The following is a 12,066-nucleotide window of genomic DNA, read 5'->3' on the forward strand; positions in this document are numbered from 1 at the left end:
GTTTTTGATCTATTCCTTGCTCTTCTCAAAAGTTTCCAAGCCTGTACTCCCTGAGACTATCTACTTGGTATATACAATGAAATTCCAGAAAAGGATTTGAAGTAAGCATATTTGGTTGCACTGTGAAAAGCTCAGACCCTCTCCCTCGACAAGAGGATTCAGCCCAACACTAAACACAGCACCCAGGTCAAAGCTAACAGGCAGTCATTAAAAGAATGCTGAAAAAACCCACGCAGGAAGCAGCTAAAACCTCCACATAATACGTACACCATCCTCATACACCCCCTGATACAACCATCTGTTACAAGCTCACTGAAATAATGAAAAGTTAGTTTTCCTACCTGTGACTGTGAAGGAGTGCGTTGAAAGCCAATCCATCAGACCAGCTAGTGGTGAAATTGATAACATTGATCTGTGGGTAATTACGAGTCAATTGGCGGACCCAGCTCAGCAGAATCTTTTCACTGTTTGTCTGCTGCAGTCCAGCCATGATGTTTTTCATTACATCTTTGACCTGCAATAAGAGCCAGAATTTCAACAACCATTGAACTTTTTTTTTTTTTTTTAATGACACAAAAAACTTCAGATGCCTAGATTCAAGCCTTAAAGAAAAAACTGCTAAGTAATTACAGAACATACTTGGTGTCACAGGGTAATGATATCAGTCAACTCTGAATGCTTAAAGACAACTGATACTGACTTGTTGGTCACCATTGCTGATGCATTCAGTACATTCATCCCTGTGCCACATGAAGCTTTCCATGCATGAAGAAAGATTTGCACCACTTATAGGAACAAAATTCATTCAAACTAAGTATTTCTCCTTGTAGTTTTCTTTGCTTTGGAATTATATCCTTAGGCAATATGATACCTTACAGAAAAAGTTGATAAAATGATGAAAAGCATTCTTCTTTCATTGAGAGAGTTGAAATAAGTACCAAGGCAAAATAAATGTGCTCGGTGCACAGTTGATAACGTGCCTGACTTAAATGTGCAAACTATATTTGCATACATGTACTTGGATGAAAAGTGAATTTCAATGCATGCATTAGAAGTATTGTACAGGTTTCATTTTATTTTTTTTTTATTATTAGTTCATATTCCTCTTTCATTAGAGAAACCACACCAACCTACAGTTATTATTTTACAAAAAGCCATTAATTCTGAGGGCTTCTAAAAATATTAGTCTGGAGTTTGACATAATGGAGTTGATTATATATTTCTTAATAAATTCTTTACTAGTGAAAATGCACCAAAACCTTCTATTAAGAAGTCTTTAATTTATTTTCTTGTAAAGTAATCCCTTTTAAATCACTGCTTTCTCCATGTATCTTGTAAAGATCAGTAGCCCTTTTAAAATACTCCCTAAGATATAATTTAACTGTAAGTTGCTTATTGTTGATTATTTGCTTATGAAGTATATAATTTCTTTATAATTCTCCACTTGAATTCCTCTGCAGCCAGCATCAGTCGAAGAACAACATTCAGCGCAGAAGCTATTTTATGATAAAGGATGGACCACTTTGAAACTGTGAAAACTATAAGATAACATGCAGAAACTGTAATCTCAAAGAATAATCAACAAAAAACAATTAATTACTATGATACTGGAGAAAAAAAAAAACAAACAGAGACCATTTCATTGTTCAGTCTAGTAAGTTGCTTGCTAGTTTCACAGTAATTAATTCAACCATTTGAATAAATGAAGATATGAATTACTAAATGCAAGAAGCTAAGAGATTTGCTTCCTGTATTTCCAGGCAGAAACCCTTCACTGCTATCAAAATATAACATTTTGTTTTTCATGAGTCCAGGTGCTAACAAGAAGTTTCAAGATTAGCATCTCTTGCACCATTTCTTGCATATGAAAGACTAGAAAATCTTGATATTATGGTAATGGACAATTGTTCAAGCCAGGATTTCATGGTCATTTTGTATTTTTATCATGTGCTTGTATTTACAAATGAAGATTTATCTGAATATTATAAGCAAACTAAAACATTTGAAAAATACAACACTCATTCTTATAAAAGGAGAGCTGAATGAATGCCGAAACACAAGATTTAGAAATATAAAAGTTCATAACATGCAGAAAAAATCGTGTTTCAGTTGACATTAACATAAGAGAAAGGAGCAGTAAGTATGAGCAGAGGAAATTAGGCAAAAACAGAGGAAATTAGACAAAAACAAAAAACCAATGGGCCATCAGTAAGGCAATTATTCAGAAGAGTCCGGGGGATAGTTTTCATTTAAGGAGATGAAAGCCAAAAACTTAGCATTTATTTCTACTTTTGAATAAACAAATACAAAATAGTTTCAAACTCATCTTGTTGGTTTTAATGCACTGAAAATGGACAAAGATTTTCTCTCATTTTCCTGCATTTCTCCGCAGCGAAGACTGTTAAATTTATGGGGTTTTTTTGTTGTCTCCTAGGGAATGGCAGACATTTAAAATAACAAAGGAAAAGGGTCTGATCTCATCCTGAAGGCTGAGGTCACTTCCTATTCAGTGAGAAATGGTAGGAAACTCCACTTCTACAACTGCCATCCCTCCCACCCCAGCCGGCAGCTTGGCAGCACCACGCAGCACTGTGCCACACACGCCATGCCACGCCATCCCACGCCTCTGTGGGCGCTGCCCCACGCCGCCCACAGGAGACGGCTGAGCCCTGAAGCAAGATCAGGGTCTGAGCGGAAAAGTGCTGTCTGACACTGAGGTTGGAAGAAAGTTTTTGAAGGCTTCTCAGTTAAGATGTACTCTTCGGAAAGAGTAGTATATAGAGATGTGTTCACATCAGCCTAAAGAGCTTTTGGGTGGTAAGCTCCCTCAGCATCCATTCCTATTCAAAAACTACAGCCATTTCAGAGTGTCTAGTAGGCTCTGGCTCTTGCTGCCAGATGATGAGGTGACCTCTGATACTCATTTCTTTGTTACTTTTGCTTTCCAATGCAGTACATTCTGGCAGGAAACAAAGCTTTAAGGTGTAGGAAACTCCAACTTCCAGAGAACAGAAATACTTGCTCTTCCTGGGGGATGGACCTACACTACTGTAGTAAGAAAAGATTCCATTTTGAATAGAAGGGGGCAAAGGGCAACACAGGCACCACCCCAGATAACTTCTGAAACGTTAAACCGCCAAACGGAGAGCTAGGAACGGAATGGGAGCACTGCTATTCTTGTCACCACACTAAGCGTCCAAAAGCAGCGTGCCCAGGCCTGGCCCACGGTAGCAGCAGAGCTCTGATCTCCCTGCTGTAGGACCACGTCCCAGGGTCTGCGTTCGAGTAACTGTGTGTAAGGAGCACCATCTCAGGTTTGCACATCCGTTTCACCTAAGCCCAACGCTCAGGTGCATCACGTTTTATAAGACTGGCCCTTGGCTTCAGGATGCCAGCCCCAAGGAGAGAGAGAGGGAAAAAGGAGGAAATCTAAAAAAGTTATTCCGAAAGCAAGGTGTTTTCATTTTTCTCAATCCAAACAGGGACCTTACAGCTCCCTGACAAAATGACTTAGTATTTTTTACTAGCTATATTTCATGTATTCTGACTGCATAGATTATTTTTTTATAGCTAGAAACCACTGAACTCTTTCAAAGCACATTTTAAAGAACTCCTTTAAGAACATGTTCGTAGATGTTCAAGACACCTATCAAAGTAAAGGCTGTTCTTTGCTCATTGATTCAAGGTGGATTGACAGAACTGTTTCTATTTCATTTACACCATTATAATTCAAAATAAAATAAAATGGTAATCCCAATTAAAATACCAGTTCTGCAACAAGTGCACATCAGGCCTGATGCTTTTAATGTGTCTCCCAATGAGGCTGACTGTTGAAATGCACTTTGCTCTGAAATATTTACCTTATGTATATGCCTATTATTTTGCTTTTTTTCTGAAGAAAATCATGATTTTGGCTGTGACTCTTAACAAAGATTTTTGTTAGGGTTTTTCTTCATTATTGACGTGAAAATAGTTTTGCTTTTAAAAAAAAACACAAAACAACTTACACACTGCAACATAGAATGTTTTTTCTACTTAAACAGTCTTTGTCAGATGTAACACGTCAGAAATTAATTGTTTTCTTTTGTTTTTGCTTAAATCTTAATGCAGCAGTGAGGCTGGGATCACAGAACTGTGAGAAAGAGGGCAGCAGCTTCAAGGAAATAGGAACTCTGGTAGATTCAGTACCATAAAGAGCTTTGGCAGCAGGTGCTCAACTCAGAACAATGGTTCAATTTCAGTGAAACTTTTAATAATAATCTGAAAAACAGGCTAGATAAGAAAGGACACAATCACCACAGGGGATACGGAAAGCCACAAGATTTCTACTGAACAGAAATGAGAGTGGCAAGAATGAGTCAAATCTTGTCTGCTGCAATGCCTCTACCACTGCTTCTCCTCAATGGGGCTGCTGATATCCACTCAGACTGGAACTGCCTCATTATTCCTTTCTTGCACATTTCTTCTACCATTTTTTTTTTTTTTAACATTTTACACTAAGAGACTGACATTTTTGTAAGAGACAGTTTTGTTGTAATATATAAGTACAGTTCTGCCTTAATGTGGTCCTGGCTGCAGGATGCTAAACTGGAAACAGATTATTGACTGTTCATCTGCAACAAAATAATTCTTGGCAGGATGGGTCAGCAGCGAATAGCAACAAATGTGATTATTTCATTAAAATATAAAAGTCACTCTTTCTAAGACACTAAAAAGAAAAGTGACTGAAAGCTATGTTATCCGTTTTTCTTAAAATAACTGTATTATATATTCTCTTGCAACATTTGACTGTGCAATTAGAGTCAAAAGAGTTGCTTCACGTAGTCTAAAACCTTATTAGGTTTTATTAGTCTAAATAGGTTATAGATTAGTCTAAATAGGTTATAATAGGTTATATTAGTCTTAATAGGTTTTATTAGTCTAAAACCTATTATTAGGTTTCTTAATATCCTAGATAATATGTAAACAGACTGCCACAAAACTTGCTGATTTAGGACGTTGTTTCCAATGTCTATGTGTACTTTGTAGGTTGTGGCTGAATAATAATGGAAAAAAGGTCAGTGGAATAAAGGTATTTCATGGCAAGTAAACAGTGGTGCCACTCACCTGCCAGTTTAGGATTATATTCCAGATCAAACCAAGGGTCAGTTTATGATTTCCATCCACAATGTCTGAGCTCCCAATATTTACCAAATCAACCTATTAAAGAAAAAACAACAACAAAAAATTATAGGATTAATAGCAAGCATAAAATGTTGGTAATATTTTCATATATTTGGTGTTAAACTTTCTTTGTGGTGAGGGAGAGGGAGGGATGGCCTAGGGCAAATCTCTCATTTGGTTTCTGTTGTTTAGTAAACATCCAACTCATGTTTTCTAAATGGCACAATTAATGAGCTGGCAAAACCCAAGCAGTGATCTAGTTCCAATTATTCCAGTAATAGCATGTTACGAAAATACACAATCAAAAGTAATAGTTAATAATAACTCAAAAACCTTTTATGTTAAGCCTCTACAATTACAAATCACAAAACTGATGGGTGACACAGAAAAACTCCTGTATTATGCTCCATACTACCTCACATAACATAGTTTGCTGAAAGCTACACACACATCTAGGCACTCTAAGAACCTACAAACCCAAGATATTATTCTACGCATTTAGATTAAAAAAGAACTCATTTTTCTTATTTAAATTCTGCACTGTATAAGGCAAGGCAGGATGTGTTCTAGAGTCCAGAGAAATCAGTGATTGTGATCTATTTAAGTCTTTTCCGCTTTATTTTGTCCAGTAATGTTGTTTTCCATAATTATACTACGCATTTGGATTTATGCATTTGCATTTATCACCCTGGAATATTCTTTCCTGCACGTGCAAAATGATCCTTCACCCTCCCCCACTTTTTATGCTATCTAAATAAGAAAGCCCAATTCGGACTTTTCTGCATGGAAACTATGACTCTAAAATTTGCATCCTCATTGTTTCATAGATGCTGTTTTTCATGGTAAGAACTGATACTTATACGGTAAAGTACCCCATTCCTTCACAAAGTACTGTCTGCTTATCTCTAATGAACTTCTGAAGCTATTTGAAGTTACATCTGTAAAATGACTAGAGGTTATGCACACTCAGAACAAGCCACCTCTTTTTTTTTTGTTTTTTTTTGTTGCACTGCATCTACATATAGGTCATTTTTACTAATTACATATGAACTAGATATTTTGTGAAGAATGCTAAAACTCTCTAAGAACTATTTTCTTTAAGAATTCACCATTTTTGTACTAAAAACATACGAGACTGGCAATTCATTCTAAGCAACAGTGTCTTGGAACATTTCCCAAGTGGAACTTGGGACTTTATATCCTAAATTTCAAAGGGAGTCCATGTAGCAAGTGACCCACTACAAAGCTTATTAGGGTATCACTTAACATGTTCTACAGGCCAATCCTCCATCTGTTTTTGGAAATGGAAGCCTGAATATAGAGTCTACACCTATTTTACCGAAACAGATGAGCACTTCCCAGTTCGTCTCAGCGTTGCCTGAGACTATACTGGGGCAACCCTTTGCCCCAACACTATCACCTTTCCATAGGACAAAAAATGAATCTGTAAAATGGTTTCACTGGAAGCAGCAGCATTTTTCAATCTGTTACCACCCAGATGACTGCAGAACCTCAGAGCAAGGATGGCACATACCAGCAGAAAAAATCTGGATTGGTCACAGGCTTTAAATAGCTTTAGAACCATTGGTTTTGCATACCTGAAGTCCCACAGAAATCCCTCCTGAGATGATTTTGAAGGTTGAGGAAACTATTTCAGAGCCAGATCTTTTCGCTTTATGCTAGTTTGATATAGTATATATAAACACTAAACTAATTTTTATATTGTATATTGCTTATAAGGTTCTCATTACATGAATATGATGGCCACTGGATGATCACTTCACATTCTAAAAGAACAATTTTTCTTCTATATTCTTCAATTGTAATACTCTCTGTTTTCTTTCTATATTTGAAAAGGACTATTGTTGTGCTCTGGAAACTGAATGAACAACACATTAATGGATTTAGCTGATATGTAGTAATAAATACTTTAAAAAGCATTTACTAAGAAAATTGGTAACCATATTCCTGGTATGCAGTGAAAACTTTCTTGTATTCTGTGAAATAATGTATTGCTGATTTTTTCAACAATGTCAAATATTGAAGATTCTGAAGAATTAGAAGCTTTGCCTTCATTTTATTCACATGGCATTCCGTTTAAAAAAATAAAAATCAAGCTGGAGGTCTTTATGCCAGTCTTATAAAGTCACTTTCATTTATGCACAAATCATCAGATGGATAAGCATTACCTTAGATTTATAAAATCGATAACTTTATTCAGCAGCTGAACTCAAGCATGTTTAGTGACCTACAGCAGCTATCAAGAAATCCAATATGATACGCAGCACAGAATACAGTATCACTGCTCCATCACATCTTACTGTTAAGTTTAAGTGAATGTTTTAGTTTCTTTGAATTTATTTTTGAGGTGGAGACATGATATAATTAGTTGGCCACTGAAAATGTCTGCTAAAGTTATGGGTCCATTAGAATGCTTGCATAAGAAAGATATGAGAATATTTACTCAAAAACGATGCACAGGATACTGGCTTGAAAAGTCAATCTTGACAAAGCAGATTGGAAAGTGGTTTTGATATGATTCATTTCCTTAATGTTATGAACCATAAGGAACAGACATCAATAAAAATTTAACAAAAAGACTTCTTGTAGGAAGTCTCATTTTTTCAGACTTCATTATCGTCAGAGCTTGTGAGTAGGTATTTTGATAGGTAGCACCCTCTAACCAGGTATAGATGACTTCTTGTAGTTAACCTTTTAAAATGTATTTTAAACACCATGCATTACCATAAAATTGTGCACATTGATCAGTCATCAGATAGCATCTGTTACAGATACATTATTCAAATATTTCCTGGCAGCAGATTTTAAAGTCTTTGAAATACATTCCATCCTGGTGCTGAACGACAAAGTATCCAAGTCACATTAATAAAACTGTCTTCACTCCAGTAATTGTATATATAGGCCAGAGTCTGATCCAACACTTAACAAAGCATTAAGAATGCTATCTATATGACGTTCTGACCCTGTATGGCTGATTACTTACGTTATTTCTCTGCAAAACCTGCAGTGCTTTGTTGACATTATTCAGAGCGTGAACTCTTGTGGAGCCCTTTTCTTTTGCCTACAAAGAAAATACAACCAATTTGACTGCCCAAAATCAGAAGCTAGAATACACTATACATAACCAAAATCTTCTATTACACTCATTGTTTTCTGTTTCATAAGTTTATGACAACAGTGAGAATATTTCCATTGTGCATACACAGCTTCCCAATATGAAATAAAGGCAATTGTGAAACAAACAGGATCCACAGTTGGAAGGTAATTTTGTATCTTGACTTTTTTCAGTGAATGAATCATTGAAGTGTATACAAAATCAGATAGTTCCAGATTGTTTTTATTATGATTAGTTGTCTTCTCCATGGTACAATTTAGGAACATTACTATGACAACCAAACAGATAACGATTAGTTTGTTTAATATTTATTTACAAATATATTCCCTCCAGATTTTTATTCTCAAACTCCCAGCCTGCTTCATTACTCTTTTATGAGAAAGTTTCAAAGAAAGATCCCAAGCTCACGAAGTCCGAGCAGGAACACAAGAGAGGATATTCAAAAATATATAAGATGTGCCACTTTAGAATTTCCAGGTTATTAAGAGCAAGCTGTTCTCTCCTTTCAGTCATGGACACATCCAATACATTGACTGTAAGTAGCAAAATATTCTAATTCTACACATTAAATTCTATCCCTTGTTTTTGGCACAATTAAATGAACCCTGCCTCAGTCTTGTTTCTCTTTGCCACACTTCCTTAATAAGCGCATACAATAAAATAGAACATTTTAATTTCAAATATATGCCTAGTTCTCAGTTGCAATGCTTCCTCAATTTCAAATGAAAGTCAAAAATATTCATATCCCTAAAAAATAGTGTTTCCACAGGCCCTCATCAATGGTGGAAATTAATGAACAACACCTACTACAACTATCACAACATCAAGATTTCAATATACAGTAAACGTGTTGATATACACATACAAGTTTTTGGCCTGTAAGGCATTCCAGGAGCTCCAGAAGTCTTCGTCCATCTCGAAATTCATTAAAAAGATCTTCTATGTGACGTCTTCCAAACTGAAATGAAAGAATGGCTTTATTTAGTTCGAACTCCAAAAAAAAGGAAGCATCAAATTGATAAAGTAAGACCAGAGAGTATTTTATTCCACCTGTGTAAATACACTGTGCTATCTAATTAAATAATAAATATAAAAGGTATGATGAAAAGTAGAGGAGGAAAATATCTTACAACTAAACTAACAGGGTTCTTACACATCTGTTTTTAATAGGGTTCTATTGTATAAGAGAGATTGGTGCCTACCTTATTTCAAGTAATTTTCTTATAGTAAGGAATGTACATCCTTTATTGCCTCTTAAAACTATACTACTGATATCATTTGTGAGAAACTGTTACAGTTTACAATAATTTATAATTTGTGCATACACCATTAATTCAAACAATTAAGCCAGAACCAAATATTAATGAAGCTAGAACACAAACTGGACTTAGCAATTAAGGTGCAATTCATGAGAAAAATAGGAAAAATAATTTTCCAAATAAAACATAATTTAAAAATATCCAAACACCCAGAAAAAGAATCAAGTTTAAGTGCCTAGGAGGCACTCTTTACTGTGGCAGAAACAAACTTGGAATTGCACAGAGATACGTTTCAGGTTTATTCTAGTGAGGATGTGAGAAATATATCTATGTTAATAGGACATACTTGGAATTGTACTCAATCAGGGCTTCATTACCGCAAGTGCCTAAAACACAATTCACATTTTGTACATAGCATCAGCAAAAGATGAAAGGAAATACTTGGGATTTTCCCCCATATGACAATGGTAAAAGATCATTTACTCTTTCCAAAATCCACGCCAAGTTTCTGATCTGATGCTTCGACTAATGCATTAACATTTAACATACAAATATATTTTTTATAGTTTAGTCACTGTGCAACTTTTATGTTGCACCTATAAATTTTCAACATATTTTTCTACGTATGAGAGCTATTGAGAACCACAATAAAAGACTGATTATTTTGTGCAGTGTCAAGTAGATTCACATGTCCACATTATTTCTAATTTGTGAAGTTTCACAGATGCTTTGATTGATTTGAGAGGAAGCATCTGTATTTTAATTTGTTAGAATTGACACCATGCTGACCTACATCGCACATCTTCCATTTTTACCACAGAGCAATGTAGAATTGGGAATCCATATCACACAGAAAACATTTGCTTTCCTGTCAGCAGTGTTGTTGTGGTACTCACTGCAACATTCATTAGAGCTAGCTGGGAATTTTATGAAAAACGTATTTTGTCAGAAAGCATCAATTCCTTCAGAAGGTTTCTTAAACAGAGAACAGAATTAAGGACAGTTTCCAGTGCTAGACTCATTTTTAACTCAATCAATAAATATTTATGTGTACAGCACAAACTTTAGTGCAACTGGCTACTCTGGCACGACTCCCTCTTCCTTTCTCTCTGTTGGCTCTTCTGAGGCAAGAGCTCCTTTCGATCCCTTCAGTTTTTGGTAAGGTCTTGTTTCTGTTTCACGGAACAAACAAATCAAAACATCAACAATTTTCTACAGCAGTGGGAATCCTTGTTTTCTAGCCGGTTTTCACACTCTGCATAACCCATTCCAACTAAGAGCTAATTTCTAGTTAACAAGTGCTGCCACTTGACTACCTAAAATACCTGAAAACCAGTACTGAACAGATTCACTTGTGATTTACTCACCCTGCTCAACCTCTTGAATTATCTGTTTAACTAATAATACTCAGCAACTCTATTTCCTGCCTTGCATTTAGTATGAGAAATAGCTCTGAGAAAATGTTTGAAATTGTGGTATGAACAATCATGTGCCACTATGCAAGCCAAGTCATGCACGGTATTCCTGAAATTGTCTATTACTTAGGCTATACAGCACAAGTTTAAAATTAAAACACATGACTAAATCAGAGAGACTTTATTTTGTTCCCTAATCTTGCGGAACAAGAGTCATTTTTGCACAAGACCTACGCACTTCCAAGGGAACATTTTAACATTCTTTAGAAAGTTGAAGTGATCAATAGGCCCTTTTGTAACACTAGAAAAGAGTTGTGCCTGTAATGTTACTGAATCACTCTGGGAATATGAGCACAATGACATTTTGATAATAGAATGTAATTATATTGCCTTGTATCATATGGGAAAAATAGAACTAGCCTTCACAACTGCCTGTCTGTCTTTCTTCCTTTTTGCAGCATTTAAGCTATTCATAAAGTTTAGGTTGAAATCCATTCAGGACAGCTGAAAATTCTGCTTGACAAAATAGTAAAATAGTACGGGGGGGGACAGTTCGCTAAAGCTTTCATAAAGAAAATGAAGACACAGCATGGTAGCATCCCGAGAAGAACATACTAATTACAAATGTATTACCTTAAAACAAAAGTTACCATTGATTTTGTAGGATCTTGGAAGTATACATTCCATTAATCGGCAACTAAAAATACCTTTAGACACCCTATACTGCTGCCACAGGTATCATCCTTAACCCGAGGAAGGTTGCTATTTTTCTGGCAACAGGGTAATTAAGTCATCTTTCTCAAATAAATTGAATGTCTTCACTGGATCAACATCGCAGCAAGTCTTCAGAAACAAAGAGCTCAAAGATGCATCAAATGAATACACTGTGTCATGGAAAAGTGTCTGTGAAGTTGTATGAAGCTTCAAAAGCAATGAAAAAACAAGCATGGCTAGTCAATGGCTTGCCTAAACAAAAGCCTACTCCTTTATTACCAAATTCTTGTTGAAAATAACCTTGTTTAAAACTTTTTTTAGGTTGTGACCTATCGCCACCACCCTTTACCTACAGATGAATGAAAACCCTCAGAAGAAT

The 12,066-nt window shown here is 35.7% G+C and overlaps 1 protein-coding gene across 10 annotated transcripts in view; it reads right to left on the reverse strand.

Annotated features, from left to right (window-relative positions):
- DMD (dystrophin) overlaps positions 1-12,066 on the reverse strand; it is a 1,301,546-nt gene that overhangs the window by 902,627 nt on the left and 386,853 nt on the right. For all 10 annotated transcript variants that reach the window (XM_054189211.1, XM_054189212.1, XM_054189209.1 and 7 more), the window contains exons 3-6: positions 9,165-9,257; positions 8,168-8,245; positions 5,107-5,199; positions 342-514 (exon numbers count right to left, since the gene is read on the reverse strand). In XM_054189211.1, coding sequence (XP_054045186.1) covers positions 342-514; positions 5,107-5,199; positions 8,168-8,245; positions 9,165-9,257 — 437 coding nt within the window. The remainder of the gene's footprint in view (positions 1-341; positions 515-5,106; positions 5,200-8,167; positions 8,246-9,164; positions 9,258-12,066) is intronic.

This window comes from Rissa tridactyla, chromosome 1 (genome assembly GCF_028500815.1).
Source record: "Rissa tridactyla isolate bRisTri1 chromosome 1, bRisTri1.patW.cur.20221130, whole genome shotgun sequence".
Classification (NCBI taxonomy): domain Eukaryota; kingdom Metazoa; phylum Chordata; class Aves; order Charadriiformes; family Laridae; genus Rissa; species Rissa tridactyla.